At 45.5% G+C, this 17,058-nt stretch overlaps 1 protein-coding gene across 1 annotated transcript; it reads left to right on the top strand.

Annotated features, from left to right (window-relative positions):
• The first annotated feature begins 4,057 nt into the window (after nucleotides 1–4,057).
• Nucleotides 4,058–13,836, top strand: LOC148315778 (uncharacterized). Its single transcript, XM_088287340.1, has 6 exons — nucleotides 4,058–4,438; nucleotides 4,914–5,020; nucleotides 5,186–5,344; nucleotides 5,522–5,684; nucleotides 13,221–13,426; nucleotides 13,773–13,836. Exons 2-6 carry the CDS (start codon nucleotides 4,944–4,946, stop codon nucleotides 13,834–13,836), a joined length of 669 nt encoding a protein of 222 aa, XP_088143466.1. The 5' UTR covers nucleotides 4,058–4,438; nucleotides 4,914–4,943.
• Nucleotides 13,837–17,058: the final 3,222 nt, after the last annotated feature.

The following is a 17,058-nucleotide window of genomic DNA, read 5'->3' as shown; positions in this document are numbered from 1 at the left end:
CTGATTTACAGAAATCACGTCCGTGTGGGAGACCAACTCTTCTTCAAGGTGCTGAAACGACTTCGTTGGGAAAAGTGAATGCTGAGATGGCCCTCGCCAGATAATGGCAGTGACCCCGACGGCAGCAAAGGTCGCGGGGCGTGGCAGCTGGATCCACCAGTTGCACTACAAGCTTCACCGGTTTCCAGCTAAAGGCCTAGCAACGCGAATCCCTCGAACAGGAGCTCAAGTGAGTCACAATCTCGGACCACACGCACATCAGAACCACACCACCAGCCACAGATACGAATGTTGAAGTCACAGAATAAAAAGATTACATATGGTTTGGAAATTAATGACGTACATAAAGAAATTTTAGCCTTGATTGAAGAACATAATTGCATTTAAAGTTTTAAAAATGAAACAATTATTGATGTTATGACCACTATGAAGAATTTGAAAGACACAATATATAGGGATAATTATGGTTTTCATTTTTGTTATGTGTAGACTGTTTTTGTTGCATTATTTTTATGACAAAAATGATGATTAATTGCATGTTTGTTGCCCAAAAGTAACATTACAATCTGATTGATGTTGAGTATGACAAACTCGAACTGGACAATGACGAACTCAAACAGGACACTGAAACGTAAAAAGAATATGGACTTGTCGCCCAAGCCCCACACGTGCATACACATACACCACACACGAAGATCCGGGAGGTAAAGACGGCTGTCTCCTCCTACAGCGAGGCAAGGGGCCTGCATCAAGTCACCCCAGGGACAAGCTCTGCGTGGAGACAGTTTTGTTATTTTTCACTAGGCACATTGAAATGTATTTTTATATGTTTTATTCCCTGATGGTCATCAAATGATGAGGATCTCGTTCCACGTCGGAAGGGAGGAGAGGAATTTTTGTCCCTACTGAGGGTTTTTCGCCTCTCCACGGATGACCACACTGTTGTATGATTTCATAATGATGATCTGTCCTAAAGCCGTAGGGACATGATTTTGAATTCACAACAGGGGGGAATGTTAGGATATGTCACCAATTTTGTGTATTCATAATCATGTTTCATACACTATTTGTATCACTAATAATTGTATACACACAGACACTCATTTAGCACACATGAGCACAGCTTGAACACGCACACACACACACACACACATTCGGTTTCAAGTTTCTGAATCTTCGAGCTGAAGTTTTAAACTGACCATTGTGATTGGTTGTTTCCTGCCTGCCTGCTAGAATTCCAGAAGACAGCCCCCCTCTTTGTCTCTTTATGTCCGGAGGAGAATCAGAGGAGGGGGTCAGAGGAAGGGGGTGTGGGAGGCCGAACAGGCCTGTTCGGTCCTCCGGCTCTCTCTCTCTCTCACCAACTCGCAAATTGGAAAATAAAACTTTGCTTGATTGACTTTGGACATTCAGCCATCATTATTTAAATAATTCCCAGTGTAAAAAAGGCGTCAGGGCCGTTTTAAACCTGACAGTTGTCGTTCATATTTAGAATCTCATAATCAGCGTTGTTTTATTGCCGAACAGTGCAATGCCACTCCCACAACTTTTCACGAAAAAGGACGAATTTCGTATTGTGACATCCTCATGGCCGAAACAGTCATCCGAGCATATATGAGGGCGACCTTGTTGAGTTGCACGGAGAAAAACATCCAAGAAAATAACTTGTATTAGCTTTTACCAGTTGGTGGCGCTACTACTACGATGAAAAATAAGTTGGTAGATGTCTTCAGGGCTGAAGTATCCTCAAATGTGTACAACTTCGAGAAGATAGGATCATCTGAGTCATGTTGCCGGAGCTTTTGTTGCCACAGAGTACAATCGGACTTGTCAGCACCGTAATAGCCACGCCTTTTGCCAAAACGTCACAAAATTCGGCAGAGAGTAAGACCATTGTCTTGAGTCTTTTCTGACTAATTTTCAGTCGGATTCGTCAAAAGGGCACCGTGCAGTATGTGAAAATTAAAATAAAAACAAATTTTTGATTCCACTTGGCGGCGCTGTGTGTATAACAAAATAATAACATTAAGATGTCTTCAGGTCGGGACGTTTTATTTACAGGTGAAGGTTTGGATTTTTAGGAGCATGTGCAGGGGAGTTATTAAGCATTCATTTATTTGTATTAGGTTCATTTTGTCTTCTTATTATTGATATTTGACTGATTCATTATGTTGGAATTTATCTTTATATCAATGTTAGAATTTAACTTGTTGGCTGCCAGGATGGCCGAGTGGTCTAAGGCGCAGCGTTCAGGATCCAGTCTCCCCAGGAGGCCTGGGTTCGAATCTCGAATTTCCCCATTGTGGGACTAGTAAAGGGAATATTATTATTATTATTATTATTATTAACCCAATGTAAACTCAAATAAGTAATCTGACTCCAATTTGCGACCTTACCCAACTCTCACTCATCCAACAATATGCGCGCTCGTTCTGCAATAGAAAGGTATCAGGAAGCCGGCATTTTCACGCACAAAGTGGATTTATTCCCAATACAGATTTTCTACATGGCACCTGGGTCTCGGGTCCCTCTCAATACAACTCTACACCTCTCTTGCCACCAGCGAATGTACTACCCGAGTTGCCCAGTAATGATTCATCCTATACAATATGCAAATGGCACAGAGACAAAGGCATCCTGGCATGATTCTATTGGCTATGTGTATCCTGCAGTTAACTTTAGCTTGCTCTTATTGGTCTTTCTTCAAGTGGTGGCCCCTCCTGCTTGTGGCTGAAGGGTCCAGTTTCTTGTGCATCCCTTCCCCCTCGAGGTATCTGTCTGCGCCAGGCACCGACCTAAAACCTCCCAAACCTCACATTCTTTCACTTTCTTTGTCCAGCTTCACCAGCCACACACACAGCATTCCACAGAATAACAGTGACACAACATGCAGGACATCGAATAAAACTAGCCAGGTTTAAACTCTTCCACTCCTTTATTCCCTCTCATGACCTCAGACAACTGAGGTCATCACTCGAACCCATTATTTTATTGTTACACACGAGCTCAAAATCAAACAATGAAAAGTTAGTAACAACTTACAAATCAATAGAATGTGAGGTAAAGCTCAATAGAGAGTTAGTAAAAGACTAAAGATCAATAAAAATTAGTAAAAATTAAAAATCAATAGAAAACTAGTAAAAATTAAAAATCAATAGAAAATTAGTAAAACTTAAAAATCAATAGAAAATTAGTCAAACTTAAAAATCTATAGAAAATGTCATTCTAGTGGAAAATCCGTAGAAAATGTCATTCCCTCCTCATGGCCTCAGCTCGCTGAGGCCATCTACACATACTCACATCCCGGACTCCCGGAGGGCCACAGCTGTCTCCCCCTCCTGGGGGTCCTTCTGAGGGATCATCATGTCCTGGCCACCAGGAGGGAGCGGCCCCAACGTGCGTTCAATTGTCTTAACAGTTAATGATCTGATACATGGAATACAACAACATCCACATAACACCATAATAGCGGCAAACACAGCGATAGAAATCAGTACTGATGCAATCAAGCTTTTATATTTGCCAAAGATGTTTAACCAGTCAGAGTACCAACTGGTGTCCACACCTGAGTGCTCCTTCATTTTGTCACTTAACGTGCGCAGACCCTCCAATGCCTTGGTAAGGCGACCGTCAGGAGATGTATTGTTGGGAATCAGAGTACAACACTGATCCCCAAAAATACTACACACGCCTCCTCTTTCAGCCAACACCATATCTAAGCCCATTCTATTTTGGAATGCCATCAGAGATGTGGCAGCCAATTGCTCATGCACTGCCTGGAGTGCCGAGGTGGTGAAGTTCGCCAATCGTTGGACATCATAGTGGACATAATCAATCTGGTCCACATTTTTGTTTACTGTAACGAACAGTTTCCGGTTCCGGCGCCGCGCGAGTGGCTGCCTGTTTACAGCAGCGTGGCTCACTATTGAGCCTTTTTCGTGTGTTTTTTCCCTTTACCCTTTTTTATTTTATTTTTACCTCACCTCAGCAATGGACATCCAACTTGCGGTGGTTTTACTACTGTTGGGGGCTGTTTTTTGCGCGATCGTGTCCGGAGACGAAACTCGGCGCTACGGATCGATCGTGTACACAAGAGATCAGCTGTTAGCACTCCGTGCTAACCCCGCGTGGGCTCCCGGAGCGAGACCCGATATTCCCCGCGAGCTGAGGAGGAAGAGACGGGGATGTCGTGCGGGGGCTAAACGCCAGGCAAGGAGGAGACGATATCACCCCGTCCTCCCGTCCGTTATTATGGGGAATGTTCGATCCCTCCCCAACAAAATGGACGAGCTAACAGCGCTAACCCGGCACGAGAGGATTGTCCGGGAGGCTAGCTTGCTGGTGTTCACGGAGTCGTGGCTAACAGAGCTAACACCGGACGCCGTCGTGGAATTGGACGGCTTCCAAATACTACGCGCGGACAGGACACTGGAGAGCGGTAAGAGAAAAGGGGGAGGGCTGGCTGTGTTTGTTAATGATAGATGGTGTAACCCTGGGCATATAACTGTTAAGGATCAACTTTGCAGTCGGGACATTGAGATGATAGCTGTTAGCATGCGTCCGGTCTATTTACCGCGAGAGTTCAGTCATGTGATCGCGGTGGCGGCGTACGTGCCTCCCTCTGCTAACGGTGAGACAGCCTGTGATGTACTGAATGCAGCTGTGAGCAGGCTACAAACACAGCACCCAAATGCCTTGTTCCTTATCTCTGGTGACTTCAATCATGCTTCTCCTTCATCCTCTCTGCCTTCATTCACACAATATGTAACATGCCAAACCAGAGACAATAAAATATTGGACCTCTTCTATGCCAACACCAAGGAGGCGTACACGTCACTGCCCCTCCCCCCGCTGGGCAAAGCTGACCACAACTTGGTTGCTCTCCTGCCTGTGTACAAACCTCTCGTCCGCAGGCAGCCAGCTGTGACACGCACAGTTCAGCGATGGTCCGGAGAAGCCGAGGAGGCCTTGAAGGACTGTTTCAACACAACTGTGTGGGAGGTATTCAGCGAAGCTCACGGTGAGGACATTAATGGTCTAACAGACACAGTTACAGACTATATTAACTTCTGCATGGAGAACACCATTCCCACCAGGACTGTAAGATGTTTCTCCAACAACAAACCCTGGATCACACCGGACATTAAAGCTCTCCTGAAGGAGAAAAAGAGGGCTTTTGTTTCAGGCGACAAGGACGAGCTGAAGAGAGTGCAGCGTCAGCTGAGAAGGAGGATCCGAGAGGGGAAAAAGTCCTACAGGATGCGGATGGAAGAACAACTGCAGCGGAACAATGCCAGGGATGTCTGGAGGGGCCTGAAGACCATCTCAGGCCACGGACAAGCAGGTAAGACCCAGAAGGGGGGGGGGCTTCAGCGGGCAAATGAGTTGAACCTATTTTTCAATAGGTTTGATCAAATGTCTGACCCCGCTCAGGCTTCCTTGATGCAGCCCCCACCCACCCCTCCTGCCACTGCGAACAAGACCCTCTCTCCCCCTCTCTCGCCCCTCTCTCTCTCCACAGGCTCCAGTTCCCAGCCTCATCAGACAACCACCACTTCCTCCTGCTCAGCCTTGTTCCTCACAACATCTCAGGTGAGGAACCAGCTGAGGAAGATGAAGGCGAGGAAGGCGGCAGGCCCAGATGGGATCAGCTCCCAGCTCCTCAAATCCTGCGCAGACCAGCTGTGTGGAATCGTCCAGCACATGTTCAACCTGAGCTTGAAGCTGGGCAGAGTCCCCCAGCTGTGGAAAACATCCTGCCTGGTTCCGGTTCCAAAGACACCCCATCCGAAGGAGCTCAACAACTTCAGACCAGTGGCGCTGACGTCTCATCTGATGAAGACCCTGGAGAGACTGGTCCTCGTCCATCTGCGCCCCCTGGTCAGCTCCTCAATGGACCCACTCCAGTTTGCATACCAGCCTGGCATCAGTGTGGATGATGCCATCATCTACCTGCTCCACACTTCACTCTTCCACCTGGAGAAGGCGGGGGGCACGGTGAGGATCATGTTCTTTGATTTCTCAAGTGCTTTCAACACAATCCAGCCCGCCTTATTGGGAGACAAGCTGGAGCAGGCGGGAGTGGCCCACCACCTCATCACATGGATTCACAACTACCTCACAAACCGGCCACAGTACGTGAGAACACAGGACTGTGTGTCTGACGTGCTCCTCTGCAGCACGGGAGCGCCGCAGGGAACTGTGCTGGCTCCCTTCCTGTTCACCCTCTACACCTCGGACTACAAATACAATTCCACAACCTGTCACCTGCAGAAGTTCTCTGATGACTCTGCGATTGTCGGCCTCATCACTGACGATGACGATCGGGAGTACAGAGGGGTTACGCAGGGGTTCGTGGACTGGTGTCAGCAGAACCGCCTCCAAATCAACGCTGGGAAATCCAAAGAGCTGGTGGTGGATTTCCGCAAGCGTCGGCACTCTCCACCTGCACCAGTGAATATCCAGGGAACAGACGTTGAGAGGGTCTCAACTTACAAGTACCTGGGTGTTCATCTGAACAATAAACTGGACTGGAGCGACAACACAGACGCTCTCTATAGGAAGGGTCAGAGCAGACTCTTCCTACTCAGGCGGCTGAGGTCCTTTGGCGTTCGGGGAACACTCCTCAGGAACTTCTATGACTCGGTGGTTTCATCAGTCATCTTCTATGGAGTGGTCTCCTGGGCAGGAGGCATCTCGGGCCGAGACAAAAAGAGACTGGACAAACTGGTGAGGAGGGCCAGCTCTGTCCTGGGCTGCTCCCTGGACTCTGTGGACTCAGTGGGGGGCAGGAGGATGACAGCAAAACTGTCATCAATGCTGGACAAACCAGCCCACCCATTCAATGACACTCTGAGAACACTTTACAGCTCCTTCAGTGACAGACTTTTACACCCTCGCTGTACCAAAGAGAGATTTCGCCGCTCCTTCCTGCCGACTGCTGTCAGACTTTTTAACAAGAACATTGGGTCAGGCCTACAAACAGGAGGGCATTAGTGCAATTGTGCAGTCCTAGAATGCAATATACACTACTACTTTACTTTCAGCCAAGGGTGTACTTAAACATCGACCAATGATGTATTTTGTTTACCATTACAGTATTCTTATTACAATACTTCTATCACTGTAGTATTTCTACCACTGCAGGATGTTCACTATTACAGTACTTTTATCATTGCAGTACTTTTATAATTACGGTATTTCCTATCATTGCGGTACTTTTACTATTACAATACTTCATCATTGCAGTATTTTTCCATCGTTGCAGTACTTCTACCATTATAGTACTTTTATCATTGCAGTATATTTTATCATTGCAGTACTTTTACCATTACAGTACTTTTATCATTGCAGTATTTTCTATCATTGCAGTACTTTCCTGTCATTTCAGTACTCTCACCATTACAGTACTTTTATCAGTGTAATATCTTTATCATTGCAGTATTTTCAATCATTCAGTAGTTTTTATCATTACAGTGTTTCCCCCTCTGTATAATGGACAGGCATTAGGAGTGTTTCCTTACACTTAGATACGTTTATACTGTGTATATTTGCATGCTTTTTATGAATGTCTGCTGCTAATGTTACACATTAACGGCTACATTACGCCGCCGACTCTGTGTGATCTATATCTTTGCTGCTGTAACACTTCAAATTTCCCCATTGTGGGACTAATAAAGGACATCTTTATCTTTATCTTTATCTTTAAAAGGTTCTCCCATCCTGCCGCAATTTGATCCAACAATTTATACTCGTCAGGGACCCCTCTTGGGACTCCAATTGCATCTATATATGTGGGATCTCCTGCATTCAACCATTCTTGCATGTCCCTTCTCTTCCTGTTCAGGAAGGGGATTCTTCCCCATTGTCCAACACCTTCCCACTCCATTTTGGCCAGATCTAAGGCTGTCACACTAACTGGCATGATCAGCGTTACCAGGGCGCACTTACCTGAGGCATTGGTGGGAAGCCTATCGTACAGCACTTTCTCTCCACACCACAGCCAAACATCATCATGAGCGAGAGGGATTCCTACTGGCAAAGACACATTTTCATTACACCATGACTCCTGGAGATTTCCAATCCCAGGACCAGTCCCATTTAACTTTTAGGCAGGTGAACTTTTGTTTTGCAACTTGGGTGTCAAAAATAGGCTCTTTCTTTTTTATTCCCACATCATTCCATGGGTGTGTCCAATTAAAAATTGTCACCCAAAGTGTTCACCTGTGTCGGTTGTTTACATTTCAGATTTAGCAGTAGTTGTTGTGTCTGTGTCAGCGTTTTACCATCATCTCGCTCTGCTCCATACCATACCATTCCATTACATGCTCCTTTCACTCCATCACTTCTGTCATCCCCCATCCTATGTTCAAACGCCAACATCGCCCACACAAAGCACACGCCAGCAAGCAAAATAGTCAATATGTTAAACATTTGCATCGTCATCGTCTTTGTTCAGACTCGAAAGTGTCTGACTCTGATCCAATTCATGCCATCTACACATTCCCTCTCTTGACCTGCCCGTCCGGGCGGTCAACCTCTAAGCTCAACCTTGGCGGGCACAAATACTGGGGCCGGGCGCAACTGTGAGTTATGGTACCACTTTTGTCCTGTAGTTCCCAATTGGATGGCGTGTGAGGTTCTAGCCAGAACTCTAAACTGTCTTTATCAGCGAGATTGAGTCCACCTCCGGGAAAGCACCCGGAGGTTGATGTACGGAGTGATGTCCGACTCCAGTGATGCTGAGTTCACTGAGTTCAAATATCTAACTGTGTTCCGAGATTACAAATTAAGCCTCGAGCTGACGCTCCAATTTTGACTGTTAATTGACAAATTTTAAAGCAACCCAAATTAAATAGTAACCAATTATGCTTAAAATAAAAAATCCCAAAACTATAATAACGCAGATACCGAATTAAACCTCTATTTTTTCTTTTTTTACGGGAAGAAAAGGTGCTCTACAAGACATAGACCGCTCCAAGACCACTGCAGTCTTCACCTCCTATTGTCTCATGATTGGCTCAATCCACCTACAGGCTGTGCCCACACTGATTCTGTCAACTGGGGGAGGGGGTAGAGACAGTAAAAACAATCGCGGAGCTGTGGAGCCGAGCCCCAAATCAGTCGGGCCCTGGGTCCACAACACCTCTAGCAGAGACACACACAGAACTACCATTTCCGAGCGACCCTTCTCTGGAAATTTAGAAATTTAGTAATGTTCCCAAAACCAAAGAATTTGTAGTCGGTGCTGAAATATGATCTCCCGATTGTGACGCGGAGTATTCAACAACTATGGGGTCTAGATCTCTAGTATGATGACGGGCATCAATATTCAATGCAATTTGTGGCTCGGCGAAAGTAAACAATTCATACCATTTCCGCTGCTCAGGGACAAGGCACGCGTGCGAGGCAACGCCGGTAGACATAACAAATATATAATTCTAACGCAAGATGCACTCATGACTAAATTTGGATGAGTGCATTTTTGATAAACCAAATCATGTTTGTGATCACATGTACAATGTGATATGTCAATTGGTGAATTGAAAGGGTGGCGGTTGCTAAACCACTCAGACCAGAGCAGGAACAGGGCATACCCACCGCGGGAGGATGGGAACCAGGTTTCAGAGCTGCCCTCAAATGTTTCAGTTCAGTTCAGCCACTGGGAAGGAAGAGAGCACGACATATGCTTTCTCTGACGGATGTGCTCAGTTAAGTTCAGTCCCATCCGGGAATGCCACTCAAAGTCCAGTGTTCGTTCAGTCAATGGCAGTGACTCAGGCAATCTTGAGAGTCCACATGGCTCAGTGGGGGTTGCGGAAGGAGCTCATAGCTTGCCCCAATATCCAGCACCATCGAAAACTTGTCCATCCACCGTCCCCGGAATGCTAGGACCTGCTAGTCCTCGAACGCTGAAGCTCCGCGGCCCCCTGTCATGGAATGAGGTACGAGCGGGTTTGTGTCAAGTGCGTTGGGAGTGGATAACGGTGGCGCCCCCTGCGCTGGTGGAGCTCTTTGTGACAGATATGGCACCGGAGGATGGCACATTCCAGAAAGTGGCTCGGCATGGACAGCTCATAACCCAGTGACCCCACACCCCGCAGCCAGAGCACACCCCACTCACAACCCCCGTCTGTAACCACCCATACCTCTGTTACTGCAATCCCAACCTCGTTGACTGGCCTGCTATGGACAGCAGCCAGTCTGCTGTGGCGCTGCGTCACCCGAACCTTGCCCAGAAGCAGCAGAAGTGGAAGGAGCAGCTGCCTCCTTTTTTCTTATCTCTCTTGGCCTTCTAAACCTGCAAGTACAACAATTTTAGTCACGCTCCTTAATCCAATCCCATATTTTCCTTACTTAGGCCGATTAGCATTTTTTCATTCATGGACTATTTCGCCTGATGTCTGCCACTGGAAGGTGCACGCCCTTGTGGACGGCCAACTGGAACAGCTGTGTAATGTCGACATTATTGGATGGGTCACTGCCGGAGGTCTCACTCCATTCACGTCTCGCCCTGGCCACATAGACCAGGCCTGTCTCCCCCTTCCCCACCTGAAAGACACAGCAACATCGACCCCAACGGGCCAGAAATATCTGATGCATGGCACGGCCAATCTCACCTGAGGTGTCCCCATTTAGCTGGTGACCATCATGCTGGTCAGCAGATCTGGCCTCGGCCTCAAGTGAGGACAGTTCCTCTTAAATACATTTTGTCCCGCTTGTAACTCTGTATAAACCTCTTAGTCTGGTGTCTCCTTTGTAGGAGATTTAACCAACGTGACCTCTTTACAACGTGTCGAATAAACCAATTGTTAAAGAAATTTAAGTTTGTATGTTCATCTGTTAGTTTTGTTGTTTAGTTTGTCATCTTAGCAAGTTTCAAACTATAACTAATCTTACAGGCCCCCTTTGTTGCACATGCATTTGTATCTTTCTGGCCTCAAATTGAACTGTCCTATGGGTGCCAGGTACGGCTCCTCGCGAATGTGACTCCCCAACGCCAGAACCCTTTTCTGTAGACACCTCCCTTGGGGTGTTGATGACCTCTTAGACCCTTAGCAGATAAAGTGAGACTCACTCGCTTCTAAGGCCGTAACTTATGACTTAGGGAGGTTCAGCACAAGGCTAGGTATCTCGAAAGCAACAATATCGTCATGGCCAGAAAGATAACTTGTATGTGTCAGGCCTTGTGAAAATACACCATACACCAAAAGATGTCTTGTAATCTGAAACCATTAGAATAGGCTGGAAGAGTGTGATGGAGTCAAATGTCAAGTTTTTCCATTCTGTATGAATTGCATATTCAAATTGCTTATGCTAGGATGCAAATAAAAACCATGTGGGGAGCAGGAAGCACCAGCTTCTCCTCTGACTGCTGAGGGCTGCTCCACGCGTGTGACAAAAGACAATCTTGGCTGGTTGATTCATTTGTTCAGGCTTGTTTTGATAGAAACATCTTTAACATTACTTGGTCCTTCGAATGCCGGATGAAAACGTGTGATCTGCGGTGGACGATTGACGACGACTGAAAACGGCGCCATCGTGAAAAGTCCTCTCTTCCAGGAGGCCGGTCCTCGGCCATCTTCCACCGGAGAGAGCACCGACTTCATCCACGAACCGCGAGTGTCTCGACCAGCGGAGAGATTGTCACAGGTCAGTGGTTGTATACAACAGATAGTAAAAAACTTGAGTTTTCAGGTTTTTGAAGGATAGTAGGGTTTAAGGGATTTCCTTTACCCGAAGAGATAGTACATCTTAGCTTAGTTATTTTCTGGAAGAAATACAGATTTAACTTTGCTATTTTGGAAGGAGAATTAACTTGTTGGAAGACTCGGACAGTACAGAATTAACTGTTGTTTTTCTGGAAGACAGATTAAGGCATTCCTTGTCTGGTAGAGAGTACAAGTGTAGTTGATTATATCTGTTCGGACAGTACAGAATTGACTGTTGTTTTTTCTGGAAGACAGATTTAGGGGTTCTTATTTCTGGTAGATTACAGACGTAATTAATACTATATTTGGAAGTGATAGTACAACGCTTGTTATTTCTAGAAGACGAAAATAGTTTATCTATTTTCACGGACACAGAACTGATCAATCTGTGAGTGTGAATGTGTATTGTATGAATGTCCAACGTTTGAGAAATCTAAACTGGCCGAGGGTTGTGAGTAAAAACACCCAGGAATACCCGCTCCAAATTGGGAGTAGAAGCTTGGTATTCAACCCAAAGTCAGGCATTTTGAATTTTTCTCAACACTGAGGAACCATAACTAGACACCATAACAATTAAGACCGTCAGAAATGGCGGCAAAATTGACAAAGGAAATTAACTGTCCACTTTCCGAATTTGAAATAAAAGAAAAATGTAGGTTGGCTGAAATTGAAAATAAAGGAATGACAAAATTTACCGGAAAGTGGCAGAAAAAATATGGATTTTCTGGAGATGTTGACAACTTTGAAGAATTAGATAGGCTTCTCAGTAAGTTGTCTCTTAAAGACAAACAGAAGAGAAAAGACAACACCCACGGTAAACAGTGGTTTTGTTGCAGAGCCCTTCTTGATAGGGCGAGACAAATTCAAGGTCGTAAAAGTGCAGAAAAGAAAAAGAAAGCGGATAACGATTTGACAACTACCATTATTAAATCAATTGGTCAGGACCAGACTGTGACACAAACTACACTAAGTCACACTCCAACCAAAAATGCGGAATCTGATAATATGATGCCAAAAACACACAAACAACAGTTGTATCCGTCTTTGCCATCATATTCCCAAATTGCAGGTGAAATACCTGATGAACAAACAGAATGGAAAAAATCATACGAATCAAAACATGACCAAAATCAGTATCAGACCCGTTCCAAAGGTTCAGTGGGACAGTGGAATCGTACCTTTGATCCAACCACTCCACTGGTGCCGGACACGAGTCGTCAACCGTATGATAATTACCAACTTCAGGCCTACCCAATGGTAGAAATGCCAATTCAAAATGGTGACCCTATTTTTGTGTACAGGCCATGGACCCCAACCGAATTTAGAGACATTGCGAGATCGCTCCCAAACCCGAATGATGATGCTGATGCGCTCGTTATTGAAATGACAGATATGGTCCATAGTCACCGCCTAAATGCAGGGGAATTTTTAAAACTATTGGCATTAACAACAGGATCTAAATATGGCGCCATAGTTCAACAATTTAATCCGAGACGAAATGATGGACAGTTCATTCCCTATGAAGAACTGACACGTCCCGACGGCGGATGGTTATGCCGAATTATGGAAAGATGCGCCAACACGTTCAGAAAAAGCGCTGATCCAAAGGAAATTGTGAAGTGCAACCAGAAACCAGAGGAGTCCGTGGACGACTTCTTCCACGGACTCCGCACTGTTTTCAAATTGCACGGCGGAATTCCAGAGGATCAGCGAGAGTTGTTTAACTCTCACCTAAAGCAACACTTCCTGAATCAAACTCGACCAGAAATTTGTAATTATGTAAAAAAACATAATTTGAATTGGCCAACTTGTCAAATGGAGGAAATCCTAAATTATGCACGAAATTATGAACGTGTCGAACAGAAAAAGAAAAAAACAGAACGTCCTGTTATAAACATAAATTTTTCGGGACCGAGTCGTGACAACAAAGAAAAATCACGTGGGAAAAAATACCAAAAAAGAAATCCATTTGACTTGTCCAAATTGTCACCCAAGCAACAACAGTGGTTCAAAGATGGCAAGTGCTTTAATTGCGGTGAAAAAGGTCATCTCGCTCGTCAGTGTGGGGGAAAGGTTAAGCCTAGTCGACGCCGTGTTGACGATTCATCTGGTGATGAATGACTAGGCCGGGATCCCAGAGGGGCTTCGGACTGCGAGTTAATGTCCAAACCTCTGGATTCCCCCTCTGACAGTGACAGCAGTGAAGACATTGAGGAAGATATTAAACATATGTTTGACCTTGAGAATTACTTAATGCGTCATCAAACTGAACCGATGATAAAACCTGAACTATCGTTGCTAGTCCAAGGAAAGTTAACTGTTTCCCTTGTAGACACAGGTGCTGATGTAACTGTGTTAGGCAAATGGGACGCCGCGTCAGTTAAACCAAGCGGAAAAAAGGTTTACATGCGCGGAGCACACGGGTCAGTGGTACCCTTCGTCCTATCGCAGACGATTGAGTTACAATGTCCCGATGACCCAGCTAAAAATGCAAGAGTGGAAGCAGTTTTGCAGCCGCGGTGCCCATTCAATCTATTAGGCCGTGATGCAATGACACAATTGGACATTAACATTACAGTGAACAAACAGGGACGAATTGAAGCAAAAATCAAGTTCTCAAAAGATGGTGCACATTATTATTGGTCGCTAGATTTGGACTCAGGAGAACAAAACGTCAAAAAAATAATGGAAGTGGCCCGCAATAGAGTCCAACCAGGTGGTGACACACAACACGCGGCTAATTTGCATGTGACCATCAGATACAAAGAATGCCCGGGCGCTGACCCCGAGTATACCAAAGTGTTCCTGAAATTGACTGAACCGAGAATACAAATAAGTCACATTTACTGGAGGAAGAAGTGGTGCTTTGCAACTGTTTGCCTTGGGCCCGAAGTGAAACCACTACCTCCTCCAGGCGAACATCCGCACATTTCGCTCGCAAAGCCTAAAACAGAGGAATGGAGAGACATAAATGATTTAGCCGGAACAATCCCACACGAAAATTGGGTTCCATCACGAAAATTCACTGACATTGAAGAAACCGAATCAGAATGGTTTCGACTGCCTGTTCGATGGGGTTTTGAAACAATTCCACGAGTCCACTTCAGCTGATTAGCCAAAGTTTATGTGCTCACCCCTGATGAGGAAGATGCCATTTGTCATCTCCCATCCGGGTTGTGGAGTACTGGACCTGCTGACGTTGGACTCATGAAAAACACTCCACAAGTAATTATAAAGGGAAAAACTGAATATCGACCGATAATACGACAATACCCATTGAAAAAAGACGCTGAAATAGGCATTCAACCCGTTGTTGATGAGCTAAAAAAGGCAGGAATTTTACGCCTATGCCCAGAATCACCCTGCAATACACCTATATTCCCAGTTCGAAAAGCACAAACAGATAGGTGGAGGTTAATCCAGGATTTGCGCGAAGTAAACAAAGCAGTGCAATGCCGCGCACCAAATGTTCCAAATCCTCACACGATTTTAAACTCGCTACAACCAGGAACCAAGTGGTTCTCAGTTGTGGATCTCAGTAATGCCTTTTGGAGCATTGAGGTCCACCCTGACAGCCAGCACTGGTTCACCTTTACATTCAAAGGCGAAAAATTAACATTTACGAGGTTAACTCAAGGATTTAGTGACTCCCCAACAATTTTCTCAGAAGCAATCACACGGTGTTTGGCCTCCTTTAATGCTCCGCATAAAAGTCAAATTTTGGCATATGTGGATGATATTCTAGTTGCTTCAGACACATATGACCAGTGCAAAACAGACACATTGGCTCTGCTCCAATACTTGTATGAAACAGGGAACAAAGTTTCGAAAGATAAGATGCAGCTGTGGAAAAAGGAAGTCACATATTTGGGCCACATTTTGACTCAAAAGGGGCGCATTGTTGGTGATAAGCAAAAAGAAGCCGTTGCCAGAGCCCCAAAACCAATAACAAAGAAGCAAATGATGTCTTTTCTGGGTTTGTGCAATTATTGTCGGGCATGGATTGCAAATTACTCTGAAATCACACGACCATTGCTAGACATAATTTATGACAAGCCAATGACTTTGCAGGACAAAATAGTTTGGACACGTGAGGCTGACAAAGCTTTTGAACTTGTTAAGCGTGAACTCATAGATTCAGCTGTATTAGCATTACCAAATTACGATAAGCCATTTGAGCAAACAGTGACTGCAAAAAACGGTTTCATGACCTCCGTATTACTACAGAAATGCGGAGGAAAAATGAGACCAGTTGCATATTATTCACAACAATTAGATTCTGTGGCTAGAGCCACGCCAGAATGTGTCCAAGCAGTCCTCGCTGCCGCGTTAGCAGTTGAGGCATCTGCTGAAATCATCTTATTCCACAAGTTAACATTGAAAGTGCCACACGCGGTCGCGGTCCTGCTTGTGGAAACAAAGATGACATTTTTGTCCCCAGCACGACATCTGCATTGCATGGCGACCTTATTGTCACAAGGACACATCACACTTGTAAGGTGTGGTGCGCTTAATCCAGCGACGCTCCTCCCCACGCCAGTAGATGGCACTCCACACGACTGTGGGAGCCACGTCCAAATTACCACCAAACCGCGACCTGACCTCATGGACACCCCTCTCCCGACTGGAGAGACAGTTTTTGTTGACGGGTCAGCAAGCAAAGGGGAAGACGGCCGCAATAGGGTGGGATTTGCTGTAACAACACAAACTAAGGTTTTGTTTCAAGGGACATTAAAATCTTCATGCTCAGCACAAGCAGCAGAATTATCTGCACTGATCCAGGCTTGTAAGATGTTTTCTAAAAAGCATATTACAATCTGGACAGACAGCCAGTATGGTTGGGGGTCAGTTCATGTGTTCTGTCGACATTGGGCCAACAGAGGTTTCAAAACGACAACCGGAAGAGAAGTAACACATAAAGAACTTCTTCAGCAGCTGCTGAGCGCAGTGCAACTGCCAGACAAAGTAGCGATTTGTAAATGCGAAGCCCACTTAACAGGAAATGACCCAATTACAATTGGAAACCGCCTCGCTGACAAGGCAGCGAAAGCTGCAGCCCAAGGTGCCCCCATTGTCGACACTACACTGTTGAAAGGGGAAATGGACACACACACAACTGGCCAACTTAAGATTTTGATTTCGCGTCAGAAAAATGCACCACTACTTGAACGCACATATTGGGAAAAAAGAGGTGCAAACATAGCTGGGGACAGGGTCAGCAAATTGGCAGATGGCAAACCCTGGCTACCTAAATCATTGTTTGAATGGGCAGCAAGATTGACACATGGTTTGTCTCATGTATCAACAGGTGGAATGACATCACAGATAGAAAATTATTACCACACAC

The sequence above is a fragment of the Idiotropiscis lumnitzeri genome, unplaced genomic scaffold (assembly GCF_059441095.1).
Source record: "Idiotropiscis lumnitzeri isolate Australia: NSW breed Sydney's pygmy pipehorse unplaced genomic scaffold, RoL_Ilum_1.0 HiC_scaffold_40, whole genome shotgun sequence".
Lineage (NCBI taxonomy): Eukaryota > Metazoa > Chordata > Actinopteri > Syngnathiformes > Syngnathidae > Idiotropiscis > Idiotropiscis lumnitzeri.
This window is presented reverse-complemented; position numbering and strand designations above follow the sequence as displayed.

Excerpts from the sequence above, each read along its gene's own strand:
- LOC148315778 (XM_088287340.1), top strand. The coding sequence starts at position 4,944 with ATGGTCCGGAGAAGCCGAGGAGGCCTTGAAGGACTGTTTCAACACAAC. Across the intron at positions 5,345-5,521 it reads CTCAGGCCACGGACAAGCAG|GCTCCAGTTCCCAGCCTCAT; the intron begins GTAAGACCCAGA and ends CTCTCTCCACAG. Across the intron at positions 13,427-13,772 it reads ATTCCAGAGGATCAGCGAGA|TGTGGGGGAAAGGTTAAGCC; the intron begins GTTGTTTAACTC and ends CTCGCTCGTCAG.